This window comes from Rhinatrema bivittatum, chromosome 9 (assembly GCF_901001135.1).
Source record: "Rhinatrema bivittatum chromosome 9, aRhiBiv1.1, whole genome shotgun sequence".
Lineage (NCBI taxonomy): Eukaryota > Metazoa > Chordata > Amphibia > Gymnophiona > Rhinatrematidae > Rhinatrema > Rhinatrema bivittatum.
The window spans coordinates 154,247,762-154,266,379 of NC_042623.1; the positions used below are offsets into that span (position 1 = coordinate 154,247,762).

The 18,618-nt window shown below is 45.3% G+C and overlaps 1 protein-coding gene across 5 annotated transcripts in view; it reads right to left on the bottom strand.

Moving 5' to 3' along the window:
- The window catches only part of ST6GAL1 (ST6 beta-galactoside alpha-2,6-sialyltransferase 1), a 239,412-nt gene that overhangs the window by 58,298 nt on the left and 162,496 nt on the right, over positions 1–18,618 (bottom strand). For all 5 annotated transcript variants that reach the window (XM_029615815.1, XM_029615814.1, XM_029615810.1 and 2 more), the window contains one exon: positions 10,622–10,723. In XM_029615815.1, coding sequence (XP_029471675.1) covers positions 10,622–10,723 — 102 coding nt within the window. The remainder of the gene's footprint in view (positions 1–10,621; positions 10,724–18,618) is intronic.

Consider the following 18,618-nt stretch of genomic DNA (forward strand, 5'->3'; position numbering starts at 1 on the left):
GCTAGAAGACAGGAAACAGAGAGTAGGATTAAATGGGCAATTTTCTCAGTGGAAGGGAGTGGACAGTGGAGTGCCTCAGGGATCTGTATTGGGACCCTTACTTTTCAATATATTTATAAATGATCTGGAAAGAAATACGACGAGTGAGATAATCAAATTTGCAGATGACACAAAATTGTTCAGAGTAGTTAAATCACAAGCAGATTGTAATAAATTGCAGGAAGACCTTGTGAAACTGGAAAATTGGGCATCCAAATGGCAGATTAAATTTAATGTGGATAAGTGCAAGGTGATGCATATAGGGAAAAATAACCCATGCTATAATTACACAATGTTGGGTTCCATATTAGGTGCTACAACCCAAGAAAGAGATCTAGGTGTCATAGTGGATAACACATTGAAATCGTCGGTACAGTGTGCTGTGGCAGTCAAAAAAGCAAACAGAATGTTGGGAATTATTAGAAAGGGAATGGTGAATAAAACGGAAAATGTCATAATGCCTCTGTATCGCTCCATGGTGAGACCACACCTTGAATATTGTGTACAATTCTGGTCACCGCATCTCAAAAAAGATATAATTGCGATGGAGAAGGTACAGAGAAGGGCTACCAAAATGATAAGGGGAATGGAACAACTCCCCTATGAGGAAAGACTAAAGAGGTTAGGACTTTTCAGCTTGGAGAAGAGACGACTGAGGGGGGATATGATAGAGGTGTTTAAAATCATGAGAGGTCTAGAACGGGTAGATGTGAATCGGTTATTTACTCTTTCGGATAGTAGAAAGACTAGGGGGCACTGCATGAAGTTAGCATGTGGCACATTTAAAACTAATCGGAGAAAGTTCTTTTTTACTCAACGCACAATTAAACTCTGGAATTTGTTGCCAGAGGATGTGGTTAGTGCAGTTAGTATAGCTGTGTTTAAAAAAGGATTGGCCCTAGTCCGGAGTGATTCAGGAGTGATTTACCAATTAAAATGTTACTGGGAAAACTGTAAGGTCAAGATTACAAGCAGAAGGGGAGAATGAAGTGCATGATTGTGACATAGCTGTAAATCCAGTTAGACTCAGTGTGAAACCTTTCTGCCAGAGGGGACAAAGAGGAAAAAGCTGGACTGAACCAGTGAGAAATGACTTTACCCCAGTTTGCCATTTATATACTGAGATGTAATTCCACTTGTGGGCAAAGGCTCACCACTGTTGCCTTCTCAGTGGTTAAGACAGGGATAGAGCTGAATCCCCCTTTTTATTTTATTTTCTTTGCTTCTTATAAAATAGAGTTAACAAGAGAAACTGCAAATTCTTAGAAACTGGCTTAGCTGCATGCAAACAACTTACAAGAGAAACCCAGCAAACCCCTCCCCCTTCCCTCCTCCTGCTTCGTTACTTGGCAACAATAATGCATAAGAATAAATTAGAAGCCACAATCTGCTTAGAGTAGGGCATGCAGTACAGACAGGGAAGGGAGCATGTGAACAACGGACGGACGGTCAGAGAGAGGAATGTTGCTTCTTTAGCAGTTGGAAGGAGGCAAGCAGAGATAAGACTGTACCCCTCCCCACACCTGGCTTTAGCAAGGACTTTTGCATAGAAAACCGTAACTTAGAAACTGTACGTAGACAAAGGCATCATGAACAGTATCTTATCGGGCAAGGGAATTTGCACATATACAAGGGAAAAGGGAGAGGAAAAAGGGGGCTTGCATAAGCAAGAAAAAGGGTATAAAATGTACTGCTTGAGCCCGCGGGGGTGTGCCTACTTCTCTATGACACCCATACTCACAAGTCCGTGAATAATAAAAAAACCCAAAAAAACCCATATACTGTTTCACTAAACTTGTGTTCACTGACTCTCCATCCTTCCAAGAAGGATTTGTTTGTTTCTGTCACATTGAAGAAGAGTCAGTTTTGTTGTGTTTAGTGATTAATAAATGTTACTAAATGAAATGAAATGAAAATGTTTTGAGCCAGTGTTACTGTTTGGTGTACAGTCAAAAGACATTAAGCGGGACAATTAAACTTTTGTTTTTTTTTTGACCAGGCAAAAAGCCAGACTTCTAAAGGACATTCCAAATTCAGCGAAACTCCTGTCTACACAAGGAAGGAGTAGGACATTTTGAAAAAGAGTGACTTGAAAACCAATTAAAATATTTTCTGTTCCCACAGGAAGAGAAGGAACCAGTAGTTAAGGACAATTGTTTATCCTTTTATTTTTTGGTCAGAATTTCAGTACATGGTAGGTTCCTGTTGTACCACATAATAGGGCCAAATTGTTAGACTGCCAGAAGAGGTGAGAGGCAGATAGTTTGTCTTTTTGATTTTTATAAGAACAAGATGGTTCTCCTGTCCTGGGTCACTACAGGTGCTGTCATTGCAATGTTTGTCAGCTTATGTTTCAAGGTCAACCTTTACACATTCATCAACATCTGACATGTGTTTCAGAAAACATAATATGCGCACTTTGATGTCTGTGTAACCTAGTATACATCAGGAAAACCATGCGCAAGCTTAAGACCCGTATATAGGAACATTTAAGCTGTATTAGAACACAAAAGGAGGGGGGTGCCTCTAGTTGATCATTGGCAGACAGCTGCACACCAAACAGAGGACCTTACTGCAGCAGCACTTCTTCACATTCCCCATTCGCCACAAGGAGGAGATCATAACCTTAAACTGATTCAAATGGAACAATGATTCATTTTCTTTTGGAACACAGTGTCTCCACATGGTTTGAACAGAAAGATAGAATGGTCAGCATTCTATTGATTTAAAAAACAGTGTTAATGAGCATAACTTATACAGGTTCAATAAAAAGCTTAAGCATCACAAAATAAAGGATTCACGCCTGAGTAAAAAGATTGTACGTTTGAACAATAGAAAATTTGGGTAATATGTTTGGATTGGGATGAAAGCTAAGTAAACACCGGGATGCGGATTCCTTAGAATCTGGTGCTTAAAGCAGATGTGCTAGAAAACTGCAGCAAATGTCAGGTGTTCTAAAGCAGACTTGATAGAAGACTGTTGCAAGCGTCAGGTCTGCCTTTAGCAAATGTTGCTTACCTGCAACAGGTGTTCTCACAGGACAGCAGGATGTTAGTCCTCACATATGGGTGACATCACAGGATGGAGCCCAATCACAGAAAACTTCTGTCAAAGTTTCCAGAACTTTGACTGGCCCCTACTGAGCATGCCCAGTATGGCACTAACCCTGCAGCCAGCAGGGGTCCCCCTTCAGTCTTATTTAAAAGCTACAGGCAGTGCCAAAAAATAAAATAATAAAATGTTACAAACCCAACACCGCGGGGCGGTGGGCGGGTTTCGTGAGGATTAACATCCTGCTGTCCTGTGAGAACACCTGTTACAGGTAAGCAACATTTGCTTTCTCACAGGACAAGCAGGATGGTAGCCCTCACATATGGGTGAATACCGAGCTGAGGATGTCCGAACATGCACCAAATATTAGGGATGTGAATCGTTTTTGAACGATTAAAATTATCGTCCAAAATCGTTAGAGTGCACGATACAATACAAATGCCCCCGATTTATCGTCAGGGGCATATTTATTTATCGTTAAATAGGGCGCGGGAAAACCGGCACACCAAAAAAACCCTAAAACACACCCCGAACCTTTAAAACAAATCCCCTACCCTCCCGAACCCCCCCAAATGTTTTAAATTACCTGGGGTCCAGTGGGGGGGTCCCGACGCGATCTCCAGCTCTCTGGCCACGGCTGCGTTGAGAGAAATGGCACCAGTGGCCCTTTGCCCTTATCATGTGACAGGGCAAAGGTAGCGCCACTGCCATTTTGGTTCCTGGTTCCCGACGTCACGCGTGCAGGAGATCGCCCCTGGACCCCCGCTGGACCCCCAGGGACTTTTGGCCAGCTTGGGGGGGGCCTCCTGACCCCCACAAGACTTGCCAAAAGTCCAGCGGGGGTCCGGGAGCGACCTCCTGCACGTGGGCCGTATTGCCAATCTTCAAAATGGCGCCGGCGCTACCTTTGCCCTGTCACATGAGAAGGGCAAAGGGCCACCGGCGCCTTTTCTCTCAACGCAGTCGTGGCCAGAGAGAGGGAGATCGCGTTGGGACCCCCCCACTGGACCCCAGGTAATTTAAAACATTTTGGGGGGGTTCGGGAGGGTGGGGGATTTGTTTTAAAGGTTCGGGGTGTGTTTTAGGGTTTTTTTGGTGTGCCGGTTTTCCTGCGCCCTATTTAACGATACAATACAAATGCCCCTGACGATAAATCAGGGGCATTTGTATTGTATCGTGCACTCTAACGATTTTGGACGATTTTAAAATTATCTGACGATAATTTTAATCGTTCAAAAACGATTCACATCCCTAGCTATCAATAATAGAAAAAGAATAAGAAAAATAAAAAATACTAAAAAAATTATTCAATAAATAAGTATTGATGTGAGTGGTGATTTTTTGAAAGTAAATTGGCAGATTCCTTTTGTGTTTATCGCATTTTTTTTTTTGTGTGGGATCAATTTGGCTCTTTTTTATGTTTTGTTTTCCATGTGCAACATCAATTTGAGATCTTGGCAATGAGGCATAGACCTGTTTAGATGTTTATTTTGCAATATGAAATCATTAGGTTTGTTAATTCAATTATTTATTCCTGGAGCTTTGGAAGTTGACATGAGGCAGTCAGTGACCACCTAAAACAGACTTAAGATTGGTGGTCCTGACTGCTGTACTCCTAGTACTGAATAAGACTGCTCTCCGTCAATGTTCTCTCTAAGGATTGGGTTGCTGTGTGCAAAACAGTTTTGTTTCATTATCTTGTGAGCTCTACTTTCTTTCATGCAAAAGGCCTTTCAGTTTTATGCTCACAACAACCCATTCCTTAGAGGCAACATTGGTATTGGCATGCACACAAACTTTCTCAGATAAACTCTTGCAAATTCTATGTGTGTATCTCATACTCTTTCTCACATATTTATTTATTTTGAACTTTTCTATACCGACATTCATGAAAAGACATATCACATCGGTTTACATCGAACCAAGGTTAGATTACATCGAACAAGGGTTACATCAAACAGGGGATTGCCATGAAGAAGAGGTAGTACTGGTCAAAATGGGTGACCAGGGTGAGATTCCAAGAATAAGTAATAACAAGTAAATAACTGTGGTAAAAAACAAAAGCGAGAAACATGAAGTGAAGGGATAAAACATGATTATTGAAACCATAAGCAGGGAAGAGAGTGGGGAGAGGCCTGGGATGGGGTGCCGGGGATGGGAGACCGGGTGAAGGGGTAGGGAAGGGGGGGAGGTGGAGTGGGGGGGGGGGGGGATGGAGAGAGGGGGTAGACAAAGAAGGGTGCCGGAGAAGGGGGGAAGGATGGGGGGGAGGAGTAAGGGAACACGGGGATGGTATTAAAGATTAATATGATGCTAAAGACCATTATAACATGATGCTAGAGACCATTATAATATGGTGCTAGGGAACATATACATGCTCATTCTCAAACACACACACACACATACACACACACACGCAGTCGCTCTCATTCCTTTCATTTACTTTCCAGATTCTCATGTAAATGCACACTCACTCAATTCTCCTTCTCTTCCACACACATCTCAGTAACTGCAAACCCTTCACTGCCAAACACTTTGAGAAGTAACACAAACCCCTGCAAAAAAAAAAAAAAGATACCTAGAATCTTGCCATACCATATCAGCACTATCTCAGGTCTCAAACAGTAGCCTTACCTATGATGATACAGCAGCAATGCAAATATTATACCATGCCCTACAACACTAATACACTACCTACTGGTGTTAACAGTACAAGCCATAATGCTACAAAGCCCTACAGAAAAACTACATACCAGCAGAAATACTGCACCTCAGCTACACATGCAGAACTAGGGATGTGCATTTGTTTCATTCATTTCCCATTACATGTCAGTCAGATGTGCATTCGTTTCATATGTTTCATACGTTTCATATTACATGCTTGTATAGGAAATGGATGAAATGGATGAAACGAATGCACATCCTTATGCAGAACACAGACAGACTCTTACCTAATAAGAATAAGGGACTACAAATTAGAAACAGAAGCATGCAGACAAAAATAAAATGAAAAGCCTGAAAAACCAGACTCTGCACAGTAGAATACTGAAGAAAGAACAAAATACAAATATGTAATGCATATTCCCAAAGACAACATATACCAATCACTAAAAATTCAAAATATTTTTTTTTCACCTTTGTCTGATCTTATTTATCTAATCATTTGTTCCCAGGCTTTTTTTTCCATGTTCCCATTCTCAATTTTTTACCAATTCCTTTTACAGGTTCTCGTTTTTTTCCTGGCAACTTCTTATGTTCTCTCTCAGACTGTCTTCTTCCCTTCCTCTCTCAAACACACACACTCAGACTCTCATTCTCACATTCTGTCTCTCTCTCTCACATACACACACTCTCACACTTTTATCCTGTCACACACAGGCTCCCCCCTCTCACGTCACACACACACTCTCTCTCACACACGGGCTCCCACATGCTGTCTCTCTCTCACACACGTATGGCTCTCACTTTCACATGCTGTCTTTCTCTCATGCATACACTATGGCACTCTCCCACATGCTGTCACACAATCACAAATAGGCTCTCACATGCTGTCTCTCACATACACATTCTCTAAACTCTAACTTTACAGGTCCTCAGCCTCCCTCTCCGCTCTGGGCCTCCTCTTCTTGGGCCATGAAAGTTGGGATCCATGGTGGCCCTGCCACAGACACAGCTCTTTTTCTGCATGTGGGCCAATGTTCATTGTCCTCATTTCTGTCTGCATGGCTCAGCAACTTTTTTCTCCCGGCCCAGGATGGGCTCCATCACGGCCCTGCCCATTTTCTCACTTCAGACCATGATGGGATGGGCTCTATCATGATCCCACTAATCTTTCAGCACAGGTGGCGGAGGCTATGCGAGGCCGTGCACACGCTCATCTTAGAAGGAACAGTGCAGGCAGTACCTTTGGTCAGTGTAAACCAGTTTCTTCTACAGCTTTTGCCAGTCTGGTTTTAATAGTTTGGTTCATTTTTTCAGTTTGGCCAGAAGATTGGGGATTGTACAGGCAGTGCAGTTTGTGTTTCATACCAAATGTAGTGGTCACTTGTCAATTACCTTCAGGTCGATACAGTTATGCCGCGTTAGAAAGAGTGCGGCAGTGCCAGGCGCACCCTCGTTCCCCGCACGCATAGTTCTCTTCACCTACCGCTCGATACTCTCTTCAAATTGCATGCAAATGCATGCCGCGTCTGCGAAGCGTTAGGCAAGCGTTAGGCCCGCGCAACCCATTTTACTGTATAGGCGCTAATACAGCGCCTATACAGTATCCTGGGTGTGCTGGTACCTGTCATTTCAAATGACATTTGAAATGACAGGCACCAGGAAGTGGATGGTTCCCCCCCTCCTGAAGCAAGGCGCAGGGCGAAAATTAAAACAGGAATAAAGTGTAAAAAATGGGGGTAAAACCAAAGGGAGTAAAGTGTAAAAAACCATGGACGACCTCCATATTAACATTGCAGCGTAAGATTTCGGTGCTCAAGGCGTGACGTCACGACGCTTGACGTCACGGCATGTGACTGCCTTGAGCGCCGAAATCGCACGGGCATTCATTCACTGCCGGCGGGGGCCGTGCATTCATCCAGGCAGAGGGAGCCGACGGCAAAAGCGGCCTCTGGACGCTTGACGTCACGGCATGTGACTGCCTTGAGCGCCGAAATCGCACGGGCATTCATTCACTGCTGGCGGGGGCCGTGCATTCATCCAGGCAGAGGGAGCCGGCGGTGAAAGCGGCCTACGGAGGCTGCTTTCGCAGTCGGCTCCCTCTGCCTGGATGAATGCACGCCCACCCGCCCGCGGCCTGGATCTAACACGTGCCACCCACCCGCCCGCCGGCTCCCACCGCCGCCTGGATCCAACGCGCGCCCACCCGCCCGCCGGCTTCCGCCTGGATGAATGGGCGCCCACCCGCCCGCCGGCTCCCGCCACCGCCTGGATCCAATGCGCGCCCATCCGCCCACTGGCTCCCGCCGCCGCCTGGATGAACGGGCACCCACCCGCCCGCCGGCTCCCGCCGCCGCCTGGATCCAACGCGTGCCCACCCGCCCGCCGGCTCACACCGCCGCAGCCGCCTGGATGAACGGGCGCCCATCCGCCCGCCAGCTCCCGCCGCCTCGATGACCACACGCCTGGGGGATTCGGAAAGTGACAGGTATTTATACATATATATATAAACAACTTACGCTGCAATGTTAATATGGAGGTCGTCCATGGTTTTTTTACACTTTACTCCCTTTGGTTTTACCCCCATTTTTTTACACTTTATTCTCGTTTTAATTTTCGAACACCACACTAACACCAAGTAGAGGGTAGGCGGTAAACTAACAGGTTAAGGACGCGGCAAAATAGCGGGTTACAAAGGAGATAATCTGAGCGAGCGTCACAGTATCAGAGGGGAATAGCTAATTCCTTCATTAAACAGCTAATTTGTTCATTTACATATCATATACATGCTGCGTGTGGAAAGGGTTATGCATCTGTTTTAAGAAGCGCTAAGGACGCGTGAAACTGGAGACTGTATCGCTGGATCGCCTTACGCGTCCGAATTGTGCGCTCACAGCACGTTACAGACGGGAAATCTTCAACCGCACGTTACAGTATCGATTATGAAATTCAGATCCTTGGTCACTGTCATCATGTTCAGGTACATCCCACCTAAGTATGTATTCCTTCAACAGTATTCTGCCCATTTGTGCATGTAGGGTAAGCCTCAACGTATTTATTAAACTGATCCACAATAACTAGACTGTATTGATATCCATGGGTTTTTGGCATATGTATGAAATCCATGTGCAATTACAGGCCAAGGTGGCAGTGAGTCTGAGAAATTTTAGTTCCAGGGGTAACATTATGTTTTGCACAGATCATACAGCTCTGTACAAATTCTGTTGTGATTGGTCCAAATCGAGGGCCATACGATATCTTACAAAAGCTGAAAGCATCCCATTTTTTTCCCCCAAGTGCCATTGTGTAATATACGGGGATAAGATAAAAGAACAAGACCTGGGGACAATTGCCTGGTCATTATGGTAGTGCCACACACCATCTGGGTATAATTTAAAATTGCTGTTTATCTATAACCACTTTTCACCATTTGAAGCAGATTCAGCAGGGAATTTGAGAGGAACTTATCTTGTAACCAAGAAAAAACAAGTCTAGAATTTGCACGTGGGCTAGGATCCAACACCATGGGTCTTAATTTGCATTTGGTAACTTGTTAGAAATCTCTGGAAGGAGTGAAAACTCAACCTACCAGTAGATACTAAAAGACTAATTTGCTTTTGAGAGCTATGGCAATATGGTTAATATAGACTTACATTTTTGTTCCAAGTGTGAAAGCAATAGTTTCTAGGGGTGTGCATTCGGATTGACCGCATTAGTAAAACGCAACTCATATTTTTTTTTACTTAAAAAATTGATTCGACATAAACGATCGGATTTCCCACATATCGAACATAGATATGTTCGATATGTGGGAAATCGCGATTGTTGAGCCAAAATAAAAATATAAACCCCCTCACCCTCCTTAATCCCCCCCCCGACTTACCACAACTCCCTGGTGATGGAGCGAGGAGTGAGGACGCCATTTCTGCAATCCTTGGCGAGAAGCATGTGACGTCGGCGGCACGTCGAGTGACGCCGGCGTCACGTGATTCCCGACTTGTTCGCGCCGGACGGCTCGTTCGGCCCAAAAAGAACTTTTGGCCAGCTTGGGGGGGCCTCCTGGCCAAGCTGGCCAAAAGTTCTTTTTGGGCCGAACGAGCCGTCCGGCGCGAACGAGCCGGGAATCACGTGACGCCGCGTCACTCGACGTGCCACCGACGTCACATGCTTCTCGCCAAGGATTGCAGAAATGACGTCCTCACTCCTCGCTCGATCACCAGGGAGTTGTGGTAAGTCTGGGGGGGGGGATTAAGGAGGGTGAGGGGGTTTAAATTTTTTTTTTTGCACATATGTACATATACCCAACTCATTGGATTTTTTTTATGTCCATATTGGCCGCAAGTGGGACCCCCTTTCGGACATAAAAAATATGAACATAAAATTTTGCTCTGCACATCCCTAATAGTTTCCCATCTCTTCCTCCAACATAAAAATATTGGGTATAAAGTTACTATATTTCACCATCCTGCATTCTGAGGTTAAATTTTGCCCTTCTATATCCCCTGAATCTTCTCTCCAGCACACGTTTGCTGTCTTTATCCTCTATTGAAATATCGGTAAGATGTCTCCTTTAAGACTAATACAGTTAAAGAAATCAAAGGATGGACAAGAATCATCTACCCTATGGATATCCAACTTGATTCCTTTGTTGTACACTAAATGTGTACAAAATCAGAGAGACAAGTGGGAGGGACAGATTTATAAAGTGACAAAAGAGGAAGGGTACATTTGAACCCAAAAATAGAAAGGTGACCACAACTCCTCCACAGAGCATGACATACACTACTGAGCAGTACAAAAGCAAGTTTATAGCACTAAGTCAAAAACCCTTGGAGCTCAGAAGCTATGACATAGATCTTTTCTTACTTACTTCAGAAGCTTCAGAATGATATGGTGCAGGATCCCACACAATCAAAATTCCAAAATTATATAAGGTTTCTGTAAGAAATTTATGCTCTTCTAATGTCACAACCTAAAAGAACAGAAAAAAAAAGGCAATTCAAATTAAAATGCTACTGAAATATCCTCAAGATATTTTTATGTGATGGGGGCCTTGCCCATCACTAATATTTTTCCCCAAAAGTATACTTTTCCTTTGCTAGGAAGGATTAGTGTGGTTGGAATTCCTCCCATTGCTAAAACTCCACCTTTCTGTGGAAAAGGTTTCAGTGGAGTATAATGTCCCCTGCAGCATGCTCAGAACTCAGAGGGAATGAGAGATCCACAAAGAGTGTTGGAGAGGAAAGTTGAGAGTGAGGGGAGGGTTTTGTGGAAATCCCTTAGGCCTGGAGAAAAGAGGGACTGAAGACAGAAGAAGTTGGAGAGAGGAGAGGAAGTAGGAGATTCATCCAAAGTCAACTGAGGAAAGCTGATTTGGGGACTTATCCAGAGAGTGTCAACTGAAGAGAATTGTTTGGAGATTTTTGTATAAGCCAATTCAGAAGGGAAGAGTTGCCCTCTTGTTTCCCTAAGGATTGTAGTTAAGAGCTCTTTTTGCTCAAGTGTTCAGTAAAAGCTAGGGTGGAGAGACATTTAGAGACTTTTGAACAAGAATAAAGAGCCTCAATTTTTTGATTACTGGATTATAGTTGAAATTTGGAACCATTTATATTTTTCTTTGACTTGGGGATATTTTTTCTGACTTGTTTTTGGTGAATGGGGAGTTATACTCTAGCTTCACAACTCTAAGTCGGGAAAGTTTCTCGTCAGAGGATGAAGGTGCAAGAGCTGGAAGGGAGTTGAACAGAAGAAGAATGGACAGATAATCCATTTGTTTTTTGATGATCATTGGATGCATGTTGATTATTTTGGTGATCATTGGATGCATGGCTTGGATCCTCCTCTTTAAATTACAGTAAAGACTATCCTTTATTTGAACACCAATTTTAGACTTTTGCAGTTTTCTTTTGACTCAACACCTCTTTTCTGGATAAGAAAGGGATAGATGGATTCTTGTTTGATTCATGGTTTCTGCCTATGGTACTGATTTTGGCTTCCCTGCTCTTATTTTTCACTATATGGCATCTTTTGGAGTTATTCAACCTAGAGATCAATCATGCCAAGGGCCCAGGAAGATAATTAGCCTGGGGCATGCATGTGCCTGCCCCCTTCTTGTTCGCGTCATGGCGGAAACCTCGGGGGTGTCCCCACCGCATGACATCATCCACTTACAATACTTAAGCTCAGCTGACCATCCAAGCTATGAATTAGCAAGGATTCCTGTCCTGCTCAATTCCGCCATTCTGGGACTTCACTTCACTGTTCCTGTCTAGGTGATCTCAGTATCTGCTCCTTGGGGGCCTTGTCGCACCTAGGGCTATCCGCTCTTCGGACAGCCATCTCTTCCTGTCTCAGTTACCTTTCAGTGAGCTTCATCACCATTCCTCAGATGACCCTCCTGTGCTCCTGTTCTGGGTCTCCTCGGTGCCTACTTTTCAACTGGCTTCCTCTGACTCTGAGTGAGTACTAGACCTACTCTTCCTTCATCGTGTGTATTTTCAGGTTACCCCACTCCGCGGAACCCTATCGGATCCATTGTGCAACCATTACCACTGGCGTCCGGCCTACCCCGTACTGTGGACCACTACCAGAGATCACCAGCACAAAGCTTCATCAAGAGAAGCTACTCCCCGTGTTACCCCATGCTGTAGGCCATCACTATCTTGTGCCGCTTCAGTCTCCGGCCTACCCCACATTGCGGACCACTACCGGAGACCATCAGCACAAGTCTCATCTAGAGGAAGTATTTCCCGGATTACCCCGCTCTGCGGACCACTACCAGAGAAACCTGCTTGCAGGCTATTTAATTGGACTGAGTCTATTAATCTGCTCCTTAGGTTATTCTTGCTGCATAATAAAGCTATTGCCTCTGTTGTCTATAACTGCTGAGATCCCGCCTGTCTCCACCCTCCACCCACAGGGCTCCACCCACAGGGCTCCTCCCTGTGGGTGGAGTCATCTCTTCCACGAACCAAGAGCCCACTACCTAGTTTAACACACAGAACGTAACACTCAAATGATTCCCTCACAGGCTTTTTGCTTCAAATGTACTTGGAAAAGATTTTATTAGTTTTTGCCTCACTGGCAAGCTTTTTCTCTTAGTCGCTCTTGGCCTGTCACTACTGTTCTATATCTAACTCACCAGTGTTTATGCTCTTGCCTATTTTCATTATTTGGGGCTGCTTTCTATTTTTTGAATGATGTTCGTTTAGCTTTAACTGCCTCCTTTACCTCACCATTAAACCATGCAGCCGGAGGTCTTCTTTCTACCTTTTTTTTTTTAATTCATGCAATATATTTTATCTGGGCTTCCAAAATAGTATTTTGAAACAATGTCCATGCCTCATGAAAACTTAACCCTAGCAACCATTCTATTTAGGTTTTTTTTCTAATTTCCATATTCTATCATAGTCTTCCTTTTTAAGGATATTTTCTACTGTAATAGTTTTACTTAATATCCTCTCTCCAGCGATGGATAATTAGATTGTATTATGATCGCTATTGCTTAGCAGTCCAACCACAGTAACCCCTCATAGCAGATTGTGCATTCCACTGAGGGCTATTTATTTTACTGATATGCAATATTTATATTCCGCACATTCCACAAGGTCACAGCAGAATACTATACATATATAATCATGATAAAAAAATATAAAAAATAAAACATAATAAAACAATTCAAACTCATAAAACAATAAAGCATGACTAACAAAATTAAGATCAATAAACACAAATAAAAAGTAATGGTTGCATTCAAAACACATGTATCAGACAGAGACATTAGCACATATTTTAAACCTCAGATTCCACCAAATGCATTCTTAAATAAGTTTTTAAAACCTTTATAAACATTGCTGAGTCAGATATGATATAGCAAATGTTGCTTACCTGATGTAACAGGTGTTCTCACAGGACAGCAGGATGTTAGTCCTCACAAATGGGTGACATCGAGGATGGAGCCCAACCACGGAAAACTTCTGTCAAAGTTTCAGGAACTGCAGCCAGCAGGAACTGCAGCCAGCAGGGGTCTCCCTTCAGTCTTGTTTCAAAGCTACAGGCAGTGCCGAAAAATAAAATAAAAACAAACCCAACACCGCGGGGTGGCGGGCGGGTTTCGTGAGGACTAACATCCTGCTGTCCTGTGAGAACACCTGTTACATCAGGTAAGCAACATTTGCTTTCTCACAGGACAAGCAGGATGGTTGTCCTCACAAATGGGTGAGTACCGAGCTGAGGATGTCCTAACATGCACCAAATGTACCCAATGGCATGCAACAGGCACAACAACTGGGGTAGAATTTGGGAGAGGGCATCCGCACCCTACCGGGAAGGTGGAAGGGTGTTGGTACATCATGTTGGAAAAAGGTTACGCAAGACAGATTGGCCGAAGATGGAATCCTGTCTTCCAGCTTTGTCCAAACAATAGTGGGCTGCAAACGTATGGAGGGAACTCCAGGTTGCAGCCTTGCAGATGTCAGGAAGCGGCACCGATAGAAGGTGTGCTACTGATATCGCCATGGCCCTCACAGAGTATGCTTTAACACGGTCTTGAAAGGGAATGCCAGCTTGCTGATAGCAGAAGGAGAGGCAATCCGCCAACCAGGAGGAAAGAGCCTGCTTACCCACAGGTTGCCCTAACTTGTTAGGATGGAAAGAGACGAATAATTGAGTGCTCTTCCTGTGGGCAACTGTACGGACTAGATAGAAAGCTAGAGCTCGTTTACAGTCAAGGGTATGCAGAGTCTGTTCCCCAGAGTTGGAGTGGGGCCTGGGAAAGAAGATAGGTAGTATGATGGATTGATTAATATGAAACTCCGAAACTACCTTAGGCAAAAACTTAGGGTGAGTGCGGAGTACCGCCCGGTCCTGCAGGAGTTTAGTGTAAGGCGGATAGGTGACTAAGCCCTGTAGTTCACTAACCCTGCGAGCCGAAGTGATAGCCAAAAGGAATAACACTTTTCATGTGAGATATTTTAGGTTGCAGGAGTGAAGAGGTTCGAAAGGTGGTTTCATAAGGCGACCAAGAACCAAATTAAGGTCCCAAGATGGGGCCGGAGGACGTAAAGGTGGCTTCAAATGGAGCAAGCCTTTAAGAAAGCGTGTAACAAGGGGTTGTACTGAAATAGGGACACCCCCAATACCTTTGTGGAAGGCGGCTACCGCACTAACATGCATTCTAATGGAGGAGGTCCTTAGACCTGATTCTGATAGATGCCAGAGATAGTCCAAAAATGTAGAAATTGGACAGGAAAGGGGATCAAGGGACTGAGAAGTGCACCATGATGTATACCTTTTCCATTTGTAGAAATAAGATTTCCTTGTGGAAGGCTTTCGTGAAGCGATCAGGACACGAGAAACTGAGTCTGAAAGGTTAAAAGGCTGAAGGACTAACCTTTCAACATCCATGCCGTCAGGGACAAGGCTTGGAGGTTGGGATGGAGGAGGCATCCATCGTTTTGAGTGATCAGATGCGGGTCCTTTCCCAGAGGAATGTGCCTGCGGATGGAGAGATCCTGGAGTATGGGAAACCACACTTGGTGTGGCCAGTGCGGTGCTATCAGGATCATAGTTCCCTTGTCCTGACGTAGCTTCACGAGAGTCTTCGACAGAAGAGGAAGTGGAGGGAATGCATAAAGCAGACCGGTTGTCCACGTGAGGGAGAATGCATCCCTCGGCCAAGAGTGCTGGCTCCGAATGAGAGAGCAGTAGTTGTCTACTTTGTGGTTCTGAGGGGACGCAAAGAGGTCTATGTGGGGATAACCCCATTTGTGAAACAGAGAGGTCGCTACCAAGGGATTGAGTGACCACTCGTGTGGTTGGAAGACACGGCTCAGCTGGTCTGCCAATACATTCTCTACTCCCGGCAGGTAGGTGGCCCTGAGGTACATGGAGCGAGAGAGGGCTTCTGCCCAAATCTGCACAGCTTCCTGACATAGAAGGAAGGAGCCTGTGCCTCCCTGCTTGTTTATGTACCACATGGCCACCTGGTTGTCTGTCTGAATTAAGATTGCGTGGTTTGATAGGCAATCTTGAAAAGTCCTGAGAGCATAGCGAATTGCTCGCAGCTCCAGGAAATTTATCTGGTGTTTGGCTTCCTCTGGTGACCAGAATCCCTGAGTTTGTAGATTGTTTACATGGGCTCCCCAACCAATGTTGGAAGCGTCTGTGGTGAGGATTACCTGGGGATCTGGTGGAAGAAAAGGCAAGCCCTGTAGGAGGTTGGATTGATTTGTCCACCAGGCAAGAGAGAGATGGAGTGCATCGGTGATGCGAACAATGGAGGACAGGGGCTGAACAGCTTGTGTCCATTGCAGTCTCAGAGTCCATTGCGTGATTCTCATGGCCAGACGGGCCATGGGAGTCACATAAACTGAGGAGGCCATGTGTCCCAGTAGAATGAGGAAGTGGCGAGCTGTAGCTGTGGGTTGAGACTGCAGCTGGCGAGTAGGGACACAAGGGTTTGAACCCGTGGAAGAGGAAGGAAGGCTTTTGCTTGTAAGGTGTCCAAGTCTGCCCCAATGAAGGATAAGGTCTGAGATGGGACTAAGTAGGATTTGTCGTAATTGACAAGAAACCCTAGAGAAAGCAGAGTTTGAATTGTTAGGGTCAGGGAGGACCGAGCCATCTGCTGGGTTGGGGCCCTGATTAACCAATCGTCCAGGTAGGGGTAGACGTGGACACCTGCCTTCCTCAGAAAAGCTGCAACTACCACGAGACATTTGGTGAAAACTCGTGGTGCGGATGCCAGGCCGAAAGGTAGCACTCGATATTGGTAGTGATTTCGGCCTACTAGAAAACGCAGATATTTGCGATGAGATTGCGTGATCGCAATGTGGGTATATGCGTCTTTGAGGTCTAGAGAGCATAGCCAATCCCCTCTTTGCAGCAGAGGGAGAAGCGAGCCCAGGGTTACCATCTTGAACTTCTCCTTGTGAAGGTACTTGAGGGCCCGCAGGTCCAAGATCGGACGAAGTCCCCCTGACGTTTTTGGGATCAGGAAGTACCTGGAGTAGAACCCTAGTCCTTGTTGTAAGGGAGGAACGGGTTCTATAGCGTTTGACTGTAGGAGAAGAGAAACTTCCTGCTCTAAAAGAACAGAGTGATCGGTTAGTCTCCACACCTGCAGGGGTGGGGAGTCGGAAGGTAGAGTCAGGAAGTTGAGATGGTAACCCTGTGCAATTATCGCTATCACCCACTGATTTGTGGTGATATGACGCCACCTTTCTAGAAAGTGGCACAGCCGACCTCCTACTGGTATGGCTGGAAGAGGGGTTTGGCAAGTGCTCTCTAAATGAGTCAAAAACCCGCCGCAGGGCCAGGTTGTGGAGCTGCTGCGGGCTTTTGTTTACGAGACTGGTGAGGTTGAGTTTTATGGTAAGACCTCGCGGGCCTAGCCTTGGCTAGTGGGGGATAATACTTCCATGGCCGGAAGAAAGACTTTTTGGAGTCCTTCCTAAACGGCTGTTTAGAAGGCAAGTCAGGAGGAATGGATGAGAGCTGTTTAAGTGTTTCATGATGATCCTTTAGTTCAGCAACAATTTGCTGAATCTGCTCACCAAACAAATTATCCCCTAGACAGGGCAAGTCAGAGAGCCTGTCCTGAACTTCTTGACGAAGGTCAGATGATTTAAGCCAAGCCCATCGTCTGGCAGAGATGGCCGAGGCAGAAAGTCTAGTAGAAGCATCAAAGATGTCATAAGCCGTTCTTATTTCATGCTTCCCAGCTTCAAATCCTTTATTTAGTAGGGATTGAAGTTGTGGTTGGAACTGTTCTGGTAAGGCATATGAGTACTCCTGCATCTGTTTCAGGATGACCCTATTATATTGAGTCATATACAGCTGATAAGAAGCTATTCTAGAGATCAGCATGGCTCCTTGGTAGACCTTTCTACCTATACTATCTAGGAATTTATTTTCCTTAGTAGGAGGTATGGAAGAATGTGGTTTTAGTCGTTTAGCTTTCTTTTGAGCTGATTCTACCACAACAGAATGATGGTCCAATTGTGGCTTTTGAAAGCCAGGAGCTGACTGTACGAGATAGGTAGAGTCAGCTTTTTTGTTTACAGGAGCAATAGATCCAGGAGATTCCCAATTCTTTTTTAGAAGGTCTAGAAAAACCTGATGAATTGGAATAGAGGTGATGACCTTAGGGGCATCCAGGAATTGGAGTAATTCCATCATCTGGTGCCTGTCATCTTGTTCAGACTGAAGCTGAAAAGGGACCAACTCCGACATTTCCTTCACAAAATTTATGAAAGAGAGGTCCTCAGGGGGAGAATGCTTTCTACTCCCCGCAGGAGAGGGTGGTGAAGGCAAATCATCGGTGTCAGTAGAGGTATCATCACCCCAGGTGTCATAAGGATCAGGATGCTGACCTGTAGGACCATGAGGGGGCTGAATACCTGAAGGCCCCGGTTGAGGCTCCGAGAAATTGAAAGGAATCACTGGGGGCATCGAGAATGTCCTCGATGGAATCGGTGCCGGCATCGAGGGAATCGGTGTCGGCATCGGAATCCTCGGTGGAGCTGATGTGCGTATCGCCCCCGAGGAATGTATCGGTGGCGAGGGATGACAAGGCACCGATGGAACTACCCCCGAAGGGGGAATTCGGTACGGTGTTTCTCCACTGGATGAGAAGGCTGTCGGTGATCCGGGTATTGCCGGTGGAAGGGCATTCATAAGAGCTTCCATCCGGGCAAGCAGCAGCGCCAGTGCTGCTGGAATCGGATCGGTGACCGGTTCCACTCTCGGTGCCGGAGGAGTCTGGAACCGTAGTATCGCCTTGTTGATGGCCTCCTGGACCAGCCGGTCCAGTTCTGCCCGGAGACCTGGGGTAATGAGACCCGGCTCGACGGGAGAGGGAGGCTG